At 48.7% G+C, this 20137-nt stretch overlaps 1 protein-coding gene across 1 annotated transcript in view; it reads right to left on the bottom strand.

Moving 5' to 3' along the window:
• GABBR2 (gamma-aminobutyric acid type B receptor subunit 2) overlaps positions 1-20137 on the bottom strand; it is a 521049-nt gene that overhangs the window by 113002 nt on the left and 387910 nt on the right. Inside the window, exons 9-11 of the mRNA XM_016189321.2 lie at positions 17089-17169; positions 9958-10108; positions 7321-7453 (exon numbers count right to left, since the gene is read on the bottom strand). Of these exons, the coding sequence (XP_016044807.2) occupies positions 7321-7453; positions 9958-10108; positions 17089-17169 (365 nt within the window). The remainder of the gene's footprint in view (positions 1-7320; positions 7454-9957; positions 10109-17088; positions 17170-20137) is intronic.

The raw sequence follows: 20137 nt of genomic DNA, 5'->3' as shown, positions 1-20137 counted from the left end.
CATCCTCTGGGGCCCCTCCTGCGTCATGCTCACGTCCCCGGCAGCCTGCCCCGAGGCCTTTCTCAATACTCAGGCTGAGGTACAGCACCTTGCTGTTGGCTTAGGCAGCCCCCAGTGTGTCTCTGACCCAGCTCTGGAGGAGAGAGCCGTAATACCCAGAGTGGTCAGCGTCACTGAGGTTATGCCTGCCTGTACTCAGCTGAGTGGCACCCATCTGCCTCTTTTTCAGACTGAGTTTATTCTACTTTATCAGTGTCTCTCTTATTAGAGTCCAGAGGTGAGCACAATTACCCATTTATAACGGCACTGGTTAACATTTATTGACTCTTAGTACCCATGGCAGGCATTTCCCCCCATTCGTTTGACAGAACAGAAAGAAAGTGAGAGAGGAGATGGAGAAGGAGAGAAACAGAGAGACACTTGCAGACCTGTTTCACTGCTTATGAGGCTCCCCCCACCCGCAGGTGGGGACTGGAGGCTTGAACTTGGGTCCCTGCACATGGTAACAGGTGTGCTCACCTGAGTGCACCACTGTGCGGCTCTTTGGTACTATGTTTGGTAAACTCTTCCTGGTTTGATCATTACTTCGGACTGATCCTGAGTTTAGAGAGGAGTGAACTAATGTTCAGAAACGTGAAGTAACTTAAAGGTCACACATGTGGCAAGTAGTGTAGTTGGGATTGCAGTGTAAGCTGGTCAACTGCAGTGCTCACCTGTATTGACTGATGTGTTTGTTTGTTTATTTAATTTGCTTATTTCTCTTCTTACTTGAGCGCCATCCAGCTGGGGCTCAAACCTAGAATCTTTTGCGTGCAAGTTCTGTATGTTATTGCTGCGTCCACCTCAGCCATGGCCGCTACACTGTGAGTGCCAGGAATTCTTCCCCACCTTGAGAATGCATCCAAAGTGAATGAATAAAGGCGTAAGAAGCTCTGAGTCACAGCCCTTAAACTAGCACACACCCTAACATATGGATTCTTTTGTATTCAGTTTTGTAGCTCAGTCACAAAAATCATTAAGGGCATTTGGAATGGACAAGTGTCTACCTAAGTCCAAAGGACATAGTTTCCCTACTCCTCCTCATATAAACTAAGTAACAAAAAAAAAAAATCAAGATATTTCTTTGTTAGGGGAGAGAGAGAGAGAGAGACGGAAAGAGAGACAGAGAGATAAGACACAGAGACAGAGTCCAGAGCAGGGACCTTTTTTATATTTATTTATTTATTTTCCCTTTTCTTGCCCTTGTTTTTCATTGCTGTTGTAGCTATTATTGTTGTTGTTGATGTCCTCATTGTAGGATTGGACAGACAGAAATGGAGAGAGGAGGGGAAGACAGAGAGGGGGAGAGAAAGACAGACACCTGCAGACCTGCTTCACTGCCTGTGAGGTGACTCCAGCATGGATCTTTTTATGTGGTGCCAGGGATAGAACTCAGGGTTCCAGATATGGATTCTAGTATGCAGGTATGCACTCTTCTGCTGAGCTACCTCCCTGCCCCCCAGAATCATTCCAGAAAAGAAAAAGACACGTGACTCATCTCAGACATGTTTACAGTTTATCCGTACCAACTCCAAACTTCTGCTGGAAGGGTGTTTGTTAGACCACACATGGCAGACTTTTGGGGTCCCCCTTCGTGCACTAGGGATGCTGCTACCTTGTTCATGCCAGGAGTTGAGGGTGTTCTAAGGATTGGGACAAGCTGGCTGTTCATACATCACAGCTGACGGCACTGGGGCTTCAGGAGGGCACAGGCCTAGGAGTTGACATGAAAGAGATGATCCCCCCTCCCCTGTTCCTGGAAGGGAACTGGGAAGCCCAGAAGCTGGGATCCAAAGCCCCAGCAAGCTTTCCTTTTTTCAAGTTTTCTTTGTGAGTCATTTGACTCGTCCTAACTGCAGAGTTTCCTTAGGTGCTGCATGTTTGTGCTGGAGTTTCCCCTAAACTTTCAGAGGAGGACAGGCTCCTCTCGGCCTCCCTCTCCAGCACTGGGACTCCTGCTCCAGGTGAGTTGAGAAAGAGAGGGAGGGTACCAGCAGCAGGCTCTCCCACCCCCCTGACACTGGGGTTCTGCCCCTGCTCAGCATTATCCTTCTAGGCAGCTTTGTGCCCACAGGGGCCACGTTGCTATGGAGACTCCACTACCCACACAGTGTCCAGGGAGACAGCACGGTGTAGCTGCAACTGTCTGCAAGACTTGATGCAACCGGCTGGGAGGATGCTAGAGAGGGTCAGAGAAAGAAGCGGGACAAGAACTGAATCTAACTGCTCCCCTGCAGTAGGGGTGTGCGTGTGTACATGTGCGTGTGTGCGTGTGCGCGTGTGTGCGTGTGCGTGTGTGCATGTGCATGTGTGTGTACTTATACACGGTCCCAGCCCATATCCAAGTTATAATGATCCTTCTGAGCGACACATGATTGTGAAATTATCATAGTTTTTTTTTTATATATAAGATGGTGTTCAGGGTTTATCACTGTGTTGAGTGTCTATACTGAAAAAGAAAAAGAACAGGAAAAAGAAAAGTGGCATTCGTGGGGTGGCAGAATAGACTGAACCAGGCCTTACAGTGATGGCTTCACACACCCTCTGCCCCTGGTCCTGCAAGGCTTCCTATAGAACACAGAGAGGGACACCAGGCAATGACAGCGTGGGGAGAGAGATGACTAATGGCTCAGCCTCCACTACCCCACCCTGGGGGTCCCCTGTGCTCCATGCAACTGCTCACAACGGCCTCTTTCAGTCCTCACCATGATATCCTCCATGGGGGTGCAGCCCCTTCCTTTCCCTCCCCTCCCCTCCCCTCCCCTCCCCTCCCCTCCCCTCCCCTCCCCTTCCCTTCCCTTCCCTTCCCTTCCCTTTCTCTCCTTCCTTCCTTCTTTCCTTCTATTGCTACTGGAGTTATTGCTGGGGTTTGATGCCAGCACTATGAATCCAGCAGCCACCCTCCTTTTTTCTCCTTTCTATTTTATTTGCTAGGACAGAGATGAATTGAGAGGAGAGTAGGGGAATAGAGAGGGGAAGGGGATGGGTGATGTTACACCCATTTAAGTACACATAGTACGAAGTGTAAAGACCTGGGTTTGAGCCCCCAGCTCCCCACCTGCAGGGGGTTGCTTCATAAGCAGTGAAGCAGGTCTGCAAGTGTTTTTCTCTCTCCTCTATCTCCCCCCCTTTTCTCTTAATTTCTCTCTGTCCTACCCCTAAGATGGGGGAAAAATGGCCTCTAGGAGCAACGGATTCATAGTGCTGGCACTGAGCCCCAGAGATAACCCTGGAGGAGGGAGGGAGGGAGAGAGAAGAAAAGAGGGAGATAGAGGGAGGGAGAGAGAGAGAGAGAGAGAGAGGCACCTGCAGTCCTGTTTCACCATTCATGAAGCTTCCTCCTTGCAAGTGGTGAGTGGGAACTTAAACCCAAGTCCTTGCTAACATGCTAACATGTACCTTCCACCGGTGCCCCATGGCCCAGCCACCTCAGGTGCCCTTTACAGATGAAAAAGTGAGGCTCCAGGAGGCAGACTCATGGTCCACCAGCAGGAGGCAGCCTGGGCAGAACTTGGCAGGTGAGCCAGGGTTGTTGACTTAAGCCTGTGCTCTGGGCAGTGGGAGGCACTGTGGGGCAGCCCTCTAGGCCTGGAGAGAACAGAACCCAACCGCCAAGACCAGTGACGGTGCTGGCAGCCCTGGACAAGCAAGTGGGGCACAGCCCAAATAGCACCCCTCCCCCCCCACCACACAGGCTGGTGTTCGGGCTCTAAACTCAACGCTCTCCGTCCTCCTTCCTGGGCAGCACTGGGAATGATTCCAGCAATGACCCCAGTCCTAACCCCCACACACGTCTGCACTGACCCAGTTCAATCCAGAGGAATTAATCTACGCCTTCTCCCCACAGCTGTGGATGTGGGCTTCCCTTCGCAAAGCCTCTGAAGCAGCCTGTCTGCAAACAAATGAACCCTCCGGGGTGGTGGGAACAGGGCCCTAACATCTTCCCGGGCCCTCGTGCTCACAGCTAATGTTGATTTGTAAAGCGCTTTATGATTTATTCATGCCGCCTGGCCAGGCTTCCCAGGACAACCTTCCCCTCACACAAATGAGCGTGACTCCCAGAATAGAATGTCAGACTTCATTAAAAGGAAAAAAACAACCCAGTGTGTGTGTATGTGTGGGTGGGTGGGGGGGTTCCCCCTTTTTCTGGCTCCCTAGCCCACACCACCCAGGGTTTATAGGATTCAGGTCAAACTCCTATGCGTCTTCAGCCTTTGCCTGAAGAGCAAGGCGATATATCAGAAGCTTCTTTCTGGGAGGCAGAAACTTCATTAGCTTTTATGATGTAAGTAATTATTATTATTATTGTACTGGAACCCTGCTCAGCTCTGGTTTATGGTAGTGCCAGGGATTGAACCTGCGACCCCAGGGCTTCAGAAGTAAAAGTCTATTGCATATAACATTCACTCTTCCCCCACTGAGTGGGAGGCAGAGGCTTTCTGAGAATGGCCTCCAGTCTCTGCATGGAGACGCAGACCTGGCCAGTGGGTGTCTTCCCAGCTGGCAGACAGGCAGTCAGTGTCCAGGAGCCTGGGAAGGATCAGGGTAGAGTTGAAACTGAGCTGGAAGAGAGGAGCAGGGCCCACGACATTCAGGAAAGCCACTCAGGGATCAGAGTGTCGAGGAAATCAGCAGGTGTCATACTAGCTTCAGTACTGTTTCCATCACCCATCACCGCCACCACCAGTCTCCTCAACTATGGGGATGGGAGGTTACTACCTAGGGAGGAGATGGAACCCCCCCCCCCCCAACACACACACACTCAGATTCTTCAGGGAGGAGCCTTTTATTCAGAGCTTGCCTCTGCCCAGGAAAGCTGGCCACAAACATATGGGACACCCACACATCCTGACGCCATGCCCATGGGAGCCCTGTGACTCTGGAATCCACCCCCTTCAGCCGTAGGAGGGCAGAATACAGTGCATGGTGTGTGGGGGGGACTGAGGTTATGATGGGCTGGAAATAAGAAAAACTGCGAATAGACAACACTGGGGCTTTTGATGACTGTCAGGTCTATCCAGGAAGGGACTCCTGAGCACCCCTGTGACCTCAGTGCCCTACAGGGGGCTTCTGGCACACAATGACATATTTCTCAAATGGAACCTTTTGGTCTAGACAAGTGTTCTGTGGGCAGCTCAGTTGCTGGGTAACTAACTCATGGTGAAGGTACTGGGAACAGGAGTGATTTCTTGATGCTGTCTAACAGTCCAGCTTAATCGTGTAGCAAGCAGGGGAGAAGCACCGAGTCCAGCTGAAGAACCCAGGGCTGGCCACACTGCCACATGCCATGTCCCAGGCTCAGGCCTGCAAGTCCACTGAAGAGCCCTCCACTGGTTGCCAAGTCTCAGGGGTCTTTTTTGAGTTACAGGAATGCTCAGCCCTGCCTCTTGCTGCTCTCAGGGATGAAACCTAGGACCTGTCACATGCTGCACTGTCTCCTTGGCCTTGCTGACAACTCCTATAGCGGTCCAATAGTGTGTGATAGTGAGACTTAGCCAGCAACTACAAGATAAGAAACTGCTTTGCAGAAAGGGCCTCCATGGTTCTTAATAGCTTAAGAGGAAAAAGTGTTCTTAAGAGTGGATTCTTTGTGGATTGATTGGTTCACTTCAACCTTCTGACCCTTGTTTCTAGATCCTCTGGGAAAGGAACTGGATGAATCACTGTTTCTAAGACAACTGGGAGAGTCAAGTGGTTAACCCAGACTTGAGGGACCATAAGGCTAAAAGGCCAGAAGTAAATCACAACTAGTCACCCTCATCTTTAAAGTAAACCAGTGATACATTCAACTGAGGGTCCTATATATTTGCTGAAAATCCTTTTGAAAATAAGAATATTTACTTATTTATTAATGAGGAAGAGAGGAGATGGCCCACAGTACCCCTCTGCCATGTGTGGCTATCAGACCTGGGCTCTTACAAAGGCAAGTCCTGCACGCAGTTGCCTAAGTTCTTAAAACAACAACAACAACAAAGAATAACAATAGCGTCCAGGCACTGACATTTAAAAACATGCTAATTAGTTTTCAAGATAATAATTCTCAAACAGAACATGTAAATTACATTGTCTTGGTCTTCCTTGAATATATGAATTCTCAGTGGGAGTAATACAGTTCCCAAGGGCAAGTGCCAGTTCTTGAATGTGAAGAAATTCCTCTCTGTATGGACAGATTGCACATATACATAAAGTGAACAGCATCCGGCACATCTTTGTATTAAAGTTTCATGAAAGGATGATTAGGAAAAATAGTCTAAAAAAGCTTCTTGGGGGTCGGGCGGTGGCGCAGTGGGTTAAGCGCATGTGGCGCAAAGCGCAGGGACCGGCTTAAGGATCCCGGTTCAAGCCCCCGGCTCCCCACCTGCAGGGGAGTCGCTTCACAGGCAGTGAAACAGGTCTGCAGGTGTCTATCTTTCTCTCCCCTTCTCTGTCTTCCCCTCCTCTCTCCATTTCTCTCTGTCCTATCCAACAACGAATTGCGTCAACAAGGGCAATAATAATAATAATAACCACAACGAAGCTACAACAAGGGCAACAAAAGGGGGAAAAAATGGCCTCCAGGAGCGGTGGATTCATGGTGCAGGCACCGAGCCCAGCAATAACCCTGGAGGAGGAAAAAAAAAAAAGAAAAAAAAAAGCTTCTTGTGGGGAGTAGGGGTGGGAATAAGAGAAAAAAAAGTTGCACAACACTGCTTAATAGGAAGGAATAGGAAGGAATGGCATTTATTAAGGAATGCATATATTATTATTTATTTTTAACCAGAGCACTATTCAGCTCTGGTTTCTGATGGTATAGGGGACTGAACCTGAGCCTTTCAGAGCCTCAGGCATGAGTCTCTTTGCATAAAACTTTATGCTATCTACCCCCGCCCACTACTATCTTTTCTACTTGAGACAGAGACCTCTATAGAGACATCTCTCATCATCCTCTATAATGGCCACTGAGATGCATGGGAGGATTTGTTTATTTCTGAAGGGCCCTGTCCGTGAGTCCAAGTGGCAATCCTTTCCAACCCCTCCCTTTTCTAGGTTGTCCAGATATTTCTCAGTGGGCTCCCTTTTGGCAGGGACCCGTTCAACCCACGATCCTAATTTTACAGGCAGGATTTTCGTCTGAAAGCAACACTGCACTGCCCCATTGGCTAGCATGAACACACACACGGGCTGTCTTCTGCGTGGCCACATATTTTCACACATGTTTGGCTTTATGTCTCTGTCTGTGATGATGGAGGTCACTGTGAAAACCCAACCTCATTTTCGCTGGAAATATGCAAAGCAACTTACAGTGCAGAGTGTTTCAAAAGTCTTCTCAGAGACAAAAGATCCATCCAGGCCAAAGAGAAATATGGACGCGTAGGAGAGCATCCCTCCAAGGATAATAAGGTTGTTCATATATGGGCTCGACATCTTTATCAGCCTGACAAGGGAAGGAGACGACATAGTCAACAGAAGTGTGACTGCAGGTTTCCTTTCAACAGACCCTTCCGAAGGCCTAGAAGGGGAAAGGCAAGTCTAAACGGAGCCCTCCACCACTCCCTCTCTAGACTGCACCACCAGCCAGAGCTGTTGCCCTCTCCTGAATTGGCCCTGGACAGCTAGCTGTTCCTGGCTGTGGGTTTTCCTGCCTTGGATACAACTTTTAGCATCAGCAACCATTCATTCTCAGTTTGTACAAAGACATGAAGTCAAGGGGCACTTTCTTTTTTTTTTTTTTTTTAATTTTGGTTGGGGATGGGAAGGCACGCCAAATCTAGGAAATTCTCCAGTCCAGAGACTCCCCCCAGAGAAGAGGAGGCGGGCAGACCATGCTCCCCTGTTCTGGAGGGTAACAGGTGAGAATTCGCGGTTCCTAGGGAGGTGTGATCACCCGTTGAGCTTGCAGCCACTTTGACTGCCTGCAATTCACACTGTGCTAAGCACAGACAGCCATGCTTGTGGGGAGGACACTCCATGTCACACCCCCACTCCCCCACCACCAGCGGATGGAGGTGAACACAGTCTTTATTCCCAGCCTCTAGTCCTGACTCTACCAGGCTACTCCTGGGTTTTTGGTGCTAGGGAACAAACTCAGGGGTGAACACACACACACACATACACACACACACACACACCCCACAGTGACACTCCACCATTCATGGTGCACCCCTTGCAAAACCCAGGCCACAAACCCTGGGTCCCATGCATGGTAAAGTGAACTATCTCTTAGGCCTTATTAAGGGAAAAATTTTTTATTGTGTTCTCTGGGCTCCACTGCTCTGGCTGATATTGATCAGATACAGTGAGACAGAGAAGCAGAGAGAGACAGAAAGAAACCACAGCACTGAAACTCCATTCCATGTGGCGGCGGCTAGGCTTGAACCTGAATCACGCAGTGACAAAGCAGTACACTCTTTGTGTGAGTCGTTTTACTGGCACTTGGGGCCGGGGGTGATTCTTGATATGCTCACACTCTAGATGCTTCTCTCTCACTTCCTTCAAGTTTACTGCTATGGCTCACAAGTGGCTGAGACTGGGTTAAACCATCAGCTGGGGAACTAACTGGGAGATAGGTTCCTCCAGTGGAGCACATACTTTATGGGGCCAGGAGGGGGCGCACCCTCTTAGACGCACATAAACTAAGTGCAAAGACCCGTGCAAGGATCCAGATTTGAGCCCCTGCTCCCCACCGGCAGTGGGGACACCTCACAAGTGGTGAAGCAGGTCTGCAGATGTTCTATCTCCTTCTCCCTCTCAATTTCTTTCTGTTGTACTGAATTCTATATATACATGGCCGCCGGGAGCAGTGGATTTGTAGTGCAGGCACCAAGCCCCAGAGATAACCCTGTGCAAAAACAAACAAACAAACAAACAAAACCCTGAAAAACATACTTTGCCATTCTTGAGGACCTGGGTCTGAGCCCTCAGTACCACATGGGAGTACCATGCGTGACAAAGAAGGAAGGTCTATGAATGGTGGGGTGGTAATAGGGTGTCTCTATTTCTCTAGGTCTGACATTTCAGAGAAAAAGAGAAGAGCACTGGGAGCAGCAGTGCTGAGCTGGTACAAGGCCCGAGCAGGAAAGAAAGACAATGTGCTGACATGGTGGAAGGTTAAGGAGCCCTGGGTTCCTTGCTTGATCTCTGCCTCCCTTGGAAGGTCACTTCACCTGGCTGCTTCCTCACATGACAGGAGCAGAGACAACACTGCTGTAGACACATGTGAAGCTCTGATGAAACTGGGCCTCTGAGGTTACTGTGTAAGCTGGGAATTTCTGTAGTACCTTCATTGTGGTCACCACAGTAAGCCGGGGAGGGCAGAGACAGAGCTGGACAGTCTTCCTGAAGGAGGCGAACCTTAGCCAGTAAGCAATATTGAGGGCAGAGAGAAAGGAAAAAACCTATTCTCCTTGGACTTGGGTCTATCCCTGGACACCTGGGAGGTCACACAGGTGGCTCCTGGGCATAGTGGCTGAGCTGTGATGTGTATGGGTGAGAACGACACTATGACCCCTCTTGACATTCCCATCCTGAGTCTCTGCTCGGTCACTCCACAGGGTGGGAAAAGGGGTTCAAGGATCTTCTGTGGAAATCAAAGAGCCTGGCTGTGGGGGGCTGGGAAAGTGGTGGAACAAAGACACATGGGGAGATCTGTCTCCTGTGCTTCCTCCAGGACCACCACAAAGTACACAAGGACATACAAAACTCAGAGAAGGCCTATGGGCTTGGGACCCTCCATTAACTTTAATCCAGACACTGTGTGCGTGTGTGTGTGTGTGTGTGTGTGTGTGTGTGCATGTGCGTGTGTGTGCAAAATATAGAATGGCATCACAGTGATACAGCTGCCTGAGAATGTCCTGTGCCCTGGGGGAGTCTGCTATAAGTTGCTCCCATGCTTCCTCAATGATGCCTGTCCATCCAGAAAGAGGCGGGCGAGAGGCTTACTTCTGATTCCGGTTCTTGATGTTGAAGAAGAGAAAGGCGCTGGCCATGATCATCCCCAGGATAGTGAGGGCAGAGAGGATGCTATAGAGAGGCAGGGAGATTTTCCGCAGCTGCTCCAGGATGATGGTTTTGTCTTTGGGTGGTTCGGATCCTAGAAGGTCAAGAGAAAGATGTCAGCAGGGCCCAGCATAGTCAGTCCTCTAGAATATCTTTGCTTGACGTCCTTGACATCTGCCAGGACCCTGAGCACAAACTGCAGGACACGTCTACTGGGGGAACGGGCTCTGTGGCTGACCAGGCTGCCTGGTGGGAAGCCTTAGCCAGGACTTATTTCTTTCTCTAAATAGAATCAATAAGGGATTTGTGATGCATTTAATAGTCATTAGAAGACTGGAATTTGATGTGGTCTAATTGTGCTGTTGAAAAACCATCACCATTTATCCCGAAGGTAACAGTGGTTCAGAAGATGTAGGGCTGAGTTCTGTGAATGGGAACCACTGGGAATCATTGGGGGGGTGAGAAACCTGGCTTGGGCTCTTCCTCCCTCCCTTCCTTCCTTCCTTCCTTCCTTCCTTCCTTCCTTCCTTCCTCCCTCCCTCCCTCCCTCCCTCCCTCTCTCGCTCTTTCTTTCCTTCCTTCTTTCCTTCCTTCTTTCTTTCTTTCTTTCTTTCTTTCTTTCTTTCTTTCTTTCTTTCTTTCCTTCCTTCCTTCCTCCCTTCCTCTCTTTTTTATAATTTCATTCATTTTTTCTTCCTCCCTCCCTTCTTTCGTTCTCTCCCTTCTTTCCTTTCTTCCTTCCTCTCTTCCTTTCTTTCTTCCTTACCCCTTCCTCCCTCCCTTCCTTTTTCCTTCCTTCCTTCCTTCCATTTTTGTTTTGTAGAACACTGCTCAGCTCTGGCTTATGGTGGTTCCAGGGATTATACCTCAAGTCTCTCAGTCTCAGGCATGGAAGTCTTTTTGCATAACCACTATGCTCTCTCCAGTTTGTGGCTTTGGTTCTTAAGGACTCTATCTCAACACCTGATAATGACCCCTCTAAACAGGCAGACAGAAGTCTCTGTGAACAGGCTGTGGGCTTTCTTCCTTAAGACCATTCTGTTATAGAGGCTCTTTCTGGCTTTCCATTTTCCTAAGATGAGCTATAACAGTGGGAGGCAGAAACCACAGACAAGCCTTCCCCTCTCTGGGGCTGGCACTGGATGGATACTGGACATGACTTTCCTGTGTGACTGTAAAGCTGGCCCAGCTCATTCTTCAAGAGCACCAGAAAACTGGGAGGATGGGGGCTATCCCCAAGGGTCTTGGAGCAAACTCACCTTTATTTTAATGAATGAATGAATGAATGAATGAATGGATGAATTTTTACCTTCAGGGTTATCATTGGGGCTTGCTGCCTGCACTACAAATCCACTGCTCCTGCAGTCATTTTTTTCTATATATATCAAATACACACACACACACACACACACACACACACACACACACCTATATGTATTTTTTATAGGACAGAGAAATTGAGAGAGTAGGGGAAGATAGAGAGGGAAGAGAGAAAGTTAGAAACCTGCAGTGCTACTTCACTGCTTATGAAGCGTCCCCTCTGCAGGCAGGAAGCTGAGAACACGAACCCGGATCCTTGCACAGGTCTTTACGCTTCCTACTATGGGCACGTAACCTAGTGTATCACTGCCCGGCCCCTGTTGGTATGCTTCTAAAAACCCCTTCTGTTTCATTAGTTTAATACCCCCTGCTTAACACTGTATTCTATTTACATAACACTGTATTCTATTTACATAACCTCTGTTAACAAGCACCACCCTCCCTCCAGGGCATTGGTGGTTCAGTGGTAGAATTCTTGCCTGCTCTGCCCCCTCTCCTTGTCATACCCTGATTTTCACCAGTCACTTTTCTCTCCACCCTTGCTGCGTCGCATCCTGTTCCCACCCTACTGGGCTAGTATATTTATAAGGACGAGATTGTTTGTAGTTTTTTAGTTTAGCTTAGCTCGGCTTAGATTGTGCTGCGTCCTGCATGAATAAAGAGATATTGCGTACAGCTCAACCATGAGTCCCCGAGTCTCTGTTCACCGCTGCGAAGCTAGCCCGGCCTGCTGGAGCTCCCCAACAAAAACAACATAATGGCGCCCAACGTGGGGCCGGACCTGCGCAACTCCCAGATAAGTGAAGACTTTGCCTACCTATGCACTATGGTCTTCTCTTCTGCTTATGAAGAGGTTTGCCAAAGCCTCTAATGTTTCATCATGAGACAGTTACTCTGTCTCTGGAACATTTTGCTCTGGGCCACACTTTGTTTCCCTGACCGGGAACTTTGGTTTCTTGTGACCCTAATCATAGAGCTTGGGAGATGCACTGAGATTTCTCCTTGGACTTTCTGGATTCCCTCGCCCATGTTTCCTGAGGAGAAGGACTGCATTTTGCTCCCAGCCACAATTTGGTTCTTTATGACCGTCGTAGACCTTGGGATATGCTCGGAGATTTCCCCTGGGACTTTCTGGACTTCTTCTCGAATGTTTCCCATGGAGAAGGACTACTCTAATTTGAGGAACATTCTCCAGTACCGTGGCAGTCCCCAAGAAAGGAGACATGTGGTTAGTTCTACTCTCCTGATTGGATTCTTTCTTCGATGGGAAGACACTTTTAAAAATGGGTGCCTGAAGCAATCCAGCAAGAACAGTCAGAAGCACCCTAAATGGAATTTCGAGGAGCTTTTTGGACTAGGATGCCCTCTGGGGACTCTTGATGCTACATGGTGAGATCTGTTTCGTAAGAGAGTGATTTGAATGACTGAATTTTTGTTTGACATTGACTTAAAAAAAATGCTGGACGCAGCCATGATTTCTAGAGACATCCAGAAACAATCCAAAAAATTGTTTTTTCCCTCCTTTGATTTCTTTTTTACGTCTTGGCATAAATCTGAAATGTTTAATCCTCAAAATGGTATGAGTTATGGGCAGGGCAGATAGTGCAATGATTATGTTAATTATTCTCATGCCTGAGGCTTCTACCGTGGTTCTTCTGTTTACCTTTCCACATTTTATTGAGTTTAAACTGTTTAAACAACCTTAAAATCATACTAGAAAGGACTTCCAATTATAATGGAGTTATCAATTATAGTAAACTTCTAATCTGCTACAAGTTTTGTTTGACAAGTAAGTGAATTTCAGCTGTCAAGTCTTCACATGAAAAAGCATCTACTCAAATGGAATTCCTGGAAATCCATTTGGATGCTGTTCTCTGACATCATCGCCCACAAGACAGAATGACTACAACACACCCCCGGAAACCAATGATGTGACCTGGCACGACCTGAAGAAACAGATTCACAGACTCCAAAGCTCACTCTCTACAGAAAAGCAGAATTCTGGTGGTCGACATTCCCCATGGAGACAGACATGCAGTGTTTCATCCCTTGGCATTTTCTTCTGTGGTCAGCTACTTTGGACTGACACCTCCATCGGACTTACTGGTACATGCTGCTGTGTTTCTCAAAGACTAACTTCAGCCAATTGCCTTGAGAGTTTATAGACCATGTCCCCTCACCTGCAGGCTCTTCCTCCAGAGCCAGAAAACTCCCCCTCCTTATTAGGTTATGCCCACAGAGGCAGGAAACGCCCTTTGAGGCAAGAGATGCCCCCAGAGGCATGAAGCGCTCCCAGAGGCAAGAAATGCCCTTTCACCTGCTAGGCCTTGCCCTTTGAGGCATGAAACGTTCCCCTTGGCATCACACTGGTTATTGCTGCTCGCCTATTTTGTTTTCCATGTCTTATGCCAGTTCTTTTGAAAACACCTGTACGATATAGGTTTCTGTTCACCCCGCAATCCCGATACTATGGCCATTAGTTAAAAAGAAAGGGGGAATTGTTGGTATGCTTCTAAAAACCCCTTCTGTTTCATTAGTTTAATACCCCCTGCTTAACACTGTATTCTATTTACATAACACTGTATTCTATTTACATAACCTCTGTTAACAAGCACCACCCTCCCTCAAGGGCATTGGTGGTTCAGTGGTAGAATTTTTGCCTGCTCCGCCCCCTCTCCTTGTCATACCCTGATTTTCACTAGTCACTTTTCTCTCCACCCTCTCTGCGTCACATCCTGTTCCCACCCTACTGGGCTAGTATATTTATAAGGACAAGATTGTTTGTAGTTTTTTAGTTTAGCTTAGCTCGGCTTAGATTGTGCTGCGTCCTGCATAAATAAGGAGATAACTGCGTACAGCTCAACCATGAGTCCCCGAGTCTCTGTTCACCGCTGCGAAGCTAGCCTGGCCTGCTGGAGCTCACAAACGTAAACAACAGGCCCCCTCAAACTGAACTTTATGGATGGTGGTCCAACTGTCCTGTGTTAGTTTTGCCAGGTAGAGGTTGGTCCCCTTACCCTTCTGACAAATTCCTTCTTCCTAGGCTGATGTTTGAGGTTGGCTCTCTGCTGTGGACCTGTGGAAGTCTGGGGCCTTCCCCACCAGGGGGTAGATGTGGACCAGCCAGATGTCTGGGAACAGTCACACCTGGGGTCCCTGGGAGCCTCAGCAGAGGTCACATGACAGTACCCGGCTGCCTCAGTCAGGGCTCCCTTTACTGGAGGCAAGCACAGGAGAGGCAGATGTGGTAGCAGGGATTAGTACTCCCCAGAACATCTGTGTTTAAAACAAACTCTGCTAGCAAGTTCAGACATGTTTGGAAACAGTTAGCAGATACAAAGAGCTGAGCCATCGACACAGTCTAGGGAAGTCGCCAGGTTCGGAAACAGCTAGAGGCCTACTGGCTGGCAAACCTCAAAGCATCTCGTGGGGAGCAGCATTTATAAGGGTGGCTTCAAGGGCCCAAAGTCAGGGCAGAAGCAAGACAGGAGACATTTCTTGCTTCAGGAAGTGAAAGCGCCACATGAGGAAGCTTCTTCCTTCTCCATGGGTCCCTCCCCCTCAGCCCAGCTTGCCTTAGGCTGGCTCAGGTGTCTTCTCACTCGCCAACATAATGGCAGTCTTGGGAGGGGGTGCCCTTAAGTTCTTGCAGGTCTACAGGTGTCTCTCTTTCTCTCTCCCTCTCTATCTCATCCTCTCTCCATTTCTCTCTGCCCTATCCAATAAAATGGAAAAAAAATGGCTTCCAGAAACAGTGGATTCATAGTGCTGGCACTGAGTCCCAGTGATAACCATGGAAGCAAAAAAAAAAAAGGGGGGGGAATGAGGTTTAGATCAAAGGTTATATGAGGACTCTGGCCACTGTCTGCATGGAAACAACATCAGAAAACTGACAGTATCTCCTTCCTCCACTCCCCTCTCTCCTCTCCAAATGGACATCTTAACCAAGGTGTCAAGAAAGCCAGGGGGGAGGACTTCTCAGAAGTTCTAGTCACAGCAGCAGCCCTGAGTCCTTTCTGGCTCTTCATCCAATCTGTTCATCCATTATTCACCCATTATTTGCCATCCTCTCACTCACCACCATTAGTCATCATAGCCTTCCACAGTTCAGACCTGGCACTAATGACTCAAAGACAAACAAGGCAGTCCCTGTCCTCAGGGAACTTAAACACTTGCCAGGCAAAAAGAAAAAGGCAGCTCTAGGTCATCACCTTCAATGCTTACTATGCACTATCCACTTACAGATGCCTTCAAGCTTGAGCCACCCAACAGCCTCCCAACCGAAAGAGTTATTTCCATTTCACAGTGGGAGGGGGAGCAGTTTTCTAGGTGCTAAGTCCTAACTAGTAAGTGGCCAGGGCAGTGGGATTTGAACCCAGTTTCTCTGATAACAGGATTCAGGTGGTTGGTCCCATCAGGCAGAGGGTGCCCTGAGCAGGAACCAGGGAGTAGTAACACATTTCTGTCTACTGGAGTCAGGAAAGGTTACAGACAGGAGAGTTGAATCTCTGATAGTGAGTAGCTAGCTGGCTATTCAGTACCAGGAAGAGAAAACAGATACAGCATTCTGGGTAGAAGGCCCAGCAGGAGCAGGCTGGTGTCTTTATACATTTTAGGAACTGTAAGCAGTGTGGCTGGGGAAATCTGAACTAGAAGGCAGAGAAGTGGGGAGGCATTCTTTAACAGAGGCCCTGGGGCCATGCCAGGGAGTGGAGTTCCATGCTGTGAGCAGTGAGGGCCAGGTAAGGCCTTGAGCAGAATGAGGTATCTTCAGCATGGCACTGTGGCTACTCAGGGGAAAACAGACAAGTGGGAGTTAAGACTGGTTAAGTCCATCCATCCATCTATCCATCCATCCATCCATCCACCCATCCACCCATCTATCCTCCCACACAGCCACCCACTCATCCAACAACTCAACTACTCACCCATTCATCTACCTCTCCATCCATCCATCAACCCACCCACTCATATGCACCCCATCCACTGATTTAGACACCAATAGCTTCATTGTCTCATATGTTCATTTGTTCATTCATTTATTCACCCCTCCACTCATCTGCTCACTCGATCAATCACACATTTCACACATTCATCAAACATCACCGAACCTCCAATATGTGCCAGATTATGGTGGGGGTCAGGAATTTAGAGTCAAATAGGACCCAGTCAGAAAACTCATGGCCCAACAACTGACAGATTCCAATGCAATGTGATAGTAGCTATAAGACAGGCAAGTAGGCAAGGCACTAAAGACCGTGGAAGCCCAGAGAAGGGGGGTTATTAGCTCAGTTGGGGGACAATCAGGGAAGGCTGTATGGAATAGGTGCCATTTGATCTGGTCCTAGGAACTGAGAGGAATTATTCACAGGAAGAGAGAGAATGGTCTTCCAGAAGAACAGCAGGTAGGGAGGTCTCATTACCAACCAAACCAGGTCCTGCCTCAGACACAGAATTAAATTAAGCTGGGTCACATTTAAAAAAATGACTCTTGGCCATCCACCAGTTTAACAGATGCCTCAGTGACAATCAGCACTTCACGTAAGCTCCAGAGACTCATCTTGGGAGCTGGAACCCAGCTCCCGTTCGCGTGATGGGGGGGGGGGGCTCTGTACACCGTGAGCGAGTGGATGTCAAAAGGGGAGGATGACCCGTCTTTTCCATGACGCTGAAGAATCTAAGCTTGTCCCTCACTCTCAGGCGATATCCGGCTTTGGAAGCAACTGAGTAAGTTGCCTCTTCCAAGAACCTTACCTTGGAACCTGATGGTGTCATTGATGATCTCAAGGGTGTCAGCCACTGCATTGTACTCGCCCACTTTCAACTCCCTGCTGTCTGTGGGAGCAAGAGACAGTGTCTGGTTAGAGTCAAGTCTTGCGCTTGTGCCCAGGTAGAACAAACAAACAAAATTCAGCGTCATCTAGACTGGAACAAACACCCTTGTACACCACCTGGTCCACCAGTCAGTCACTCATCCTCTGCTGTACACCTGTGTGGGGAGCTGACTTCTCTCTTGTTACCAGTCCTTCCTGGCCACTGAAATCAACAGTGTCTGGAACCTTCTCCTGTCATCTGACTCTGCCCACAAGCATCAGACCATCTCTGCCCTCTCAGCCCCAGGGACTTGAAGGTAAAGACAGATCATCCCCTTGGTCCCAGCCCCCAACCACTTTACAAAGCATCATTCATCCTTCTCACCCCATTTGGATCTGCCCTTGAGCCATACTTCTCAATGCCTCTGTCTGTCTTACAGAGCACAGACCCACCGACTGGCCCATCCATCCTCTCCTTCATTCTTGAGGTCATATTTCTAATAATCCCCCTCCCACCCCACCCCCCGAGGAGAAACTGGTATCTTTCAGAGATCACACTGTTCTGTTCAGATATATAGTCAGATTCACTTAATTTATTTGCCATGCTGATGGGGTCAGGTCATAGTCTGGGTACCGGCAGGGAGGAGGATGATGAGCATTGGCCCAGGGTGATCATGGTAAGAGGGAAAGAGAGCAGGAATCTGATGTGACAAAGGCTTATTTCTTTCCAGATGAGAATCAAGATGAGTGGTCGAATGGATGGGAAAGATGGACAGTGGGGGAGGGGGCTAAGAGGCTGGGGGAGGGGGCTCAGGTGTCATCCCCGGGGAAGGTCAATGACAAGTTCCAGTTTGGATGAGCTGAGTTTGAGGAGTCTGTGACTTTGAGTGTGGCAAGAGATATAGAGACATCAGCGTGTCAGCTGGGAGCTAGTGCTGGGGAAACAAACTTTGAGAAATCAAGGAACGAACAAAGGGGGGCGGACTCTTGGAGAGAGCCAACCTCCAGAGGGATGGAGAATCCAAGGTGTGGCCCAGTATGGCCGCAGAGAGGACATCCCAGGCACCGGAGAGAAGAACTGCTTTACAATGGCGCTGACCAGCAGTGTCACAGGCCATGGAGAGACTGTGAGAGCAAGTGGTGATCTGACGCTTGCTCCGTTTCTTGTCAGGAATGCAGGTGCATGGGGGCCCCTAATAAACATTTAGGAAGTGAACTGGGGTTCTGCAGCCAGTGTACCAGGGCTGTGACAGTCACCGCCTCTTCCCCAAAACGGCCCCCGGCCCCACACTGCACATGCAGGATACCACTTGTCTGGGTCATGAGTGGAATAATATGCAGGCAGAGTGGAATAAAGCACCAGGGGCCGGGGAATGGGGTGTCTGGCACCGCCGTGAGCCCCCAGCCATGCAGCCTGCGCCTGCACTCACACAGCTCACTGGCTTGCTCCAGGGCACCAAGTACTCAGTGTCCCACGACGCCCAACAGCACTGCCCTCTCTCCCTGATGTGGGTGTGGGGCTTGCACACTCCTGCGTAGAAAATTGTGAATGTGTGTGTGTGTGTGTGTGTGTGGGGGGTCCAGCGGTGGCTCACAGGGTTAAGCGCACATAGTACCAAGTGCAAGACCTGCACAAGAATTTGCGGGTTTGAGCCCCCGCCTCCCTACCTGCCTCCTCTCTCAATTTCTCTCTGTCTTATCCAATAAAATGGAAAAAAAAAGCTGCCAGGAGCACTGGATCTGCAGTGCCGACACTGAGCCCCACTGATAGCCCTGAGGGCAATAAAAAGAAAAGAAAAGAAAAACTGTGAGTCAGTCTTAACCCATCCTGGTCTACAGATGAAGGGGGGGGCTCTGGGGAGTTCAGTGAGGCTTGGAAATGCAGCTGAGACTAAGTGGGTTCCTAAATGTGCTCCCCTGGCAGTGGATTCAGAGCACTGGCGATAGTGCTGGTTGTGGTCCGGGGGGTGGCGCAGTGGATAAAGTATCGGACTCTCAAACATGAGGTCCTGAGTTCAATCCCTGGCAGCACATGTACCAGAGTGATGTCTGACTCTTTCTCCTCCTATGTTTCTCATTAATAAATAAATAACATATTAAAAAAATACTTGCTCGTCATTGAGCTCATGTGTACTGAGTGTCTGCTCTGGGCCAGATCCAGTAAGTAACAACAGCATGTGATGAAGAACCCCCTAAGAGCAGCATGGAAGGTGCTGAAAGGCTAAAGTCCTCTTCTCATCCTCCACCAAGGAGGCCTTGGATATGCTGGATGTTCAATGACGCTTATGTTCAATTCATCAGTTTAAAATAGCTTAATCAATTCAATCATTCATTAAAAAACATTTATTGGGCACTTTAATTGAACCAGGCTCTATGCAGGACATTATGGATACATAAGAGTTTTTAAAAATATATATTTCTTATTATCTTCATTTATTTATTGGATAGAGACAGACAGAAATTGAGAGGAAGAGGGAGACACAGAGGGAGAGAGGTAGAGAGACACCTGCAGCCCTGCTTCACTATTCATGAAGCTTTCCCCCTGCAGGTGGGGACCAGGGGCTTGAACCATGGTCCTTGCTCATTATAACGTGTGCTCAACCAGGTGCGCCACCACCCAGCCACCCCCCCGATATTTTAAAAAATTTTATCCCATTATTTTTTATCAGGAGTCAACTAACCGCAGTTTACTGGTAGGCTCCCCAAAAGATCCAGTTTGCAAATTTGGGAAAAGGGTTCAACCACAAGGTGAGTCTCTTTCCTTTCTTTCTTCCTCCCCTTCCTCCTTCCCTCCTTCCCTTCTTCCCTCCCTCCCTCCTTCCTTCCTTCCCTGCAACTCCCTAACCCCAGGAGGAAGAAGTAGGGACATGGCTTTTTGCTTTAGCAGGTTCCCACTCTGACTCCTCTCAACTCCGATGTCCATTCTTCTATATGTCCTAGATCTCAGCTCAGAGAGACGTACATGTCCTTTTAATTCAGTGGCATTTCTC

The sequence above is a fragment of the Erinaceus europaeus genome, chromosome 10 (genome assembly GCF_950295315.1).
Source record: "Erinaceus europaeus chromosome 10, mEriEur2.1, whole genome shotgun sequence".
NCBI classification, from domain to species: Eukaryota; Metazoa; Chordata; class Mammalia; order Eulipotyphla; family Erinaceidae; genus Erinaceus; species Erinaceus europaeus.
The sequence above is the reverse complement of the archived record's forward strand: the minus strand, read 5'-3'. Positions and strand labels throughout refer to the sequence as shown.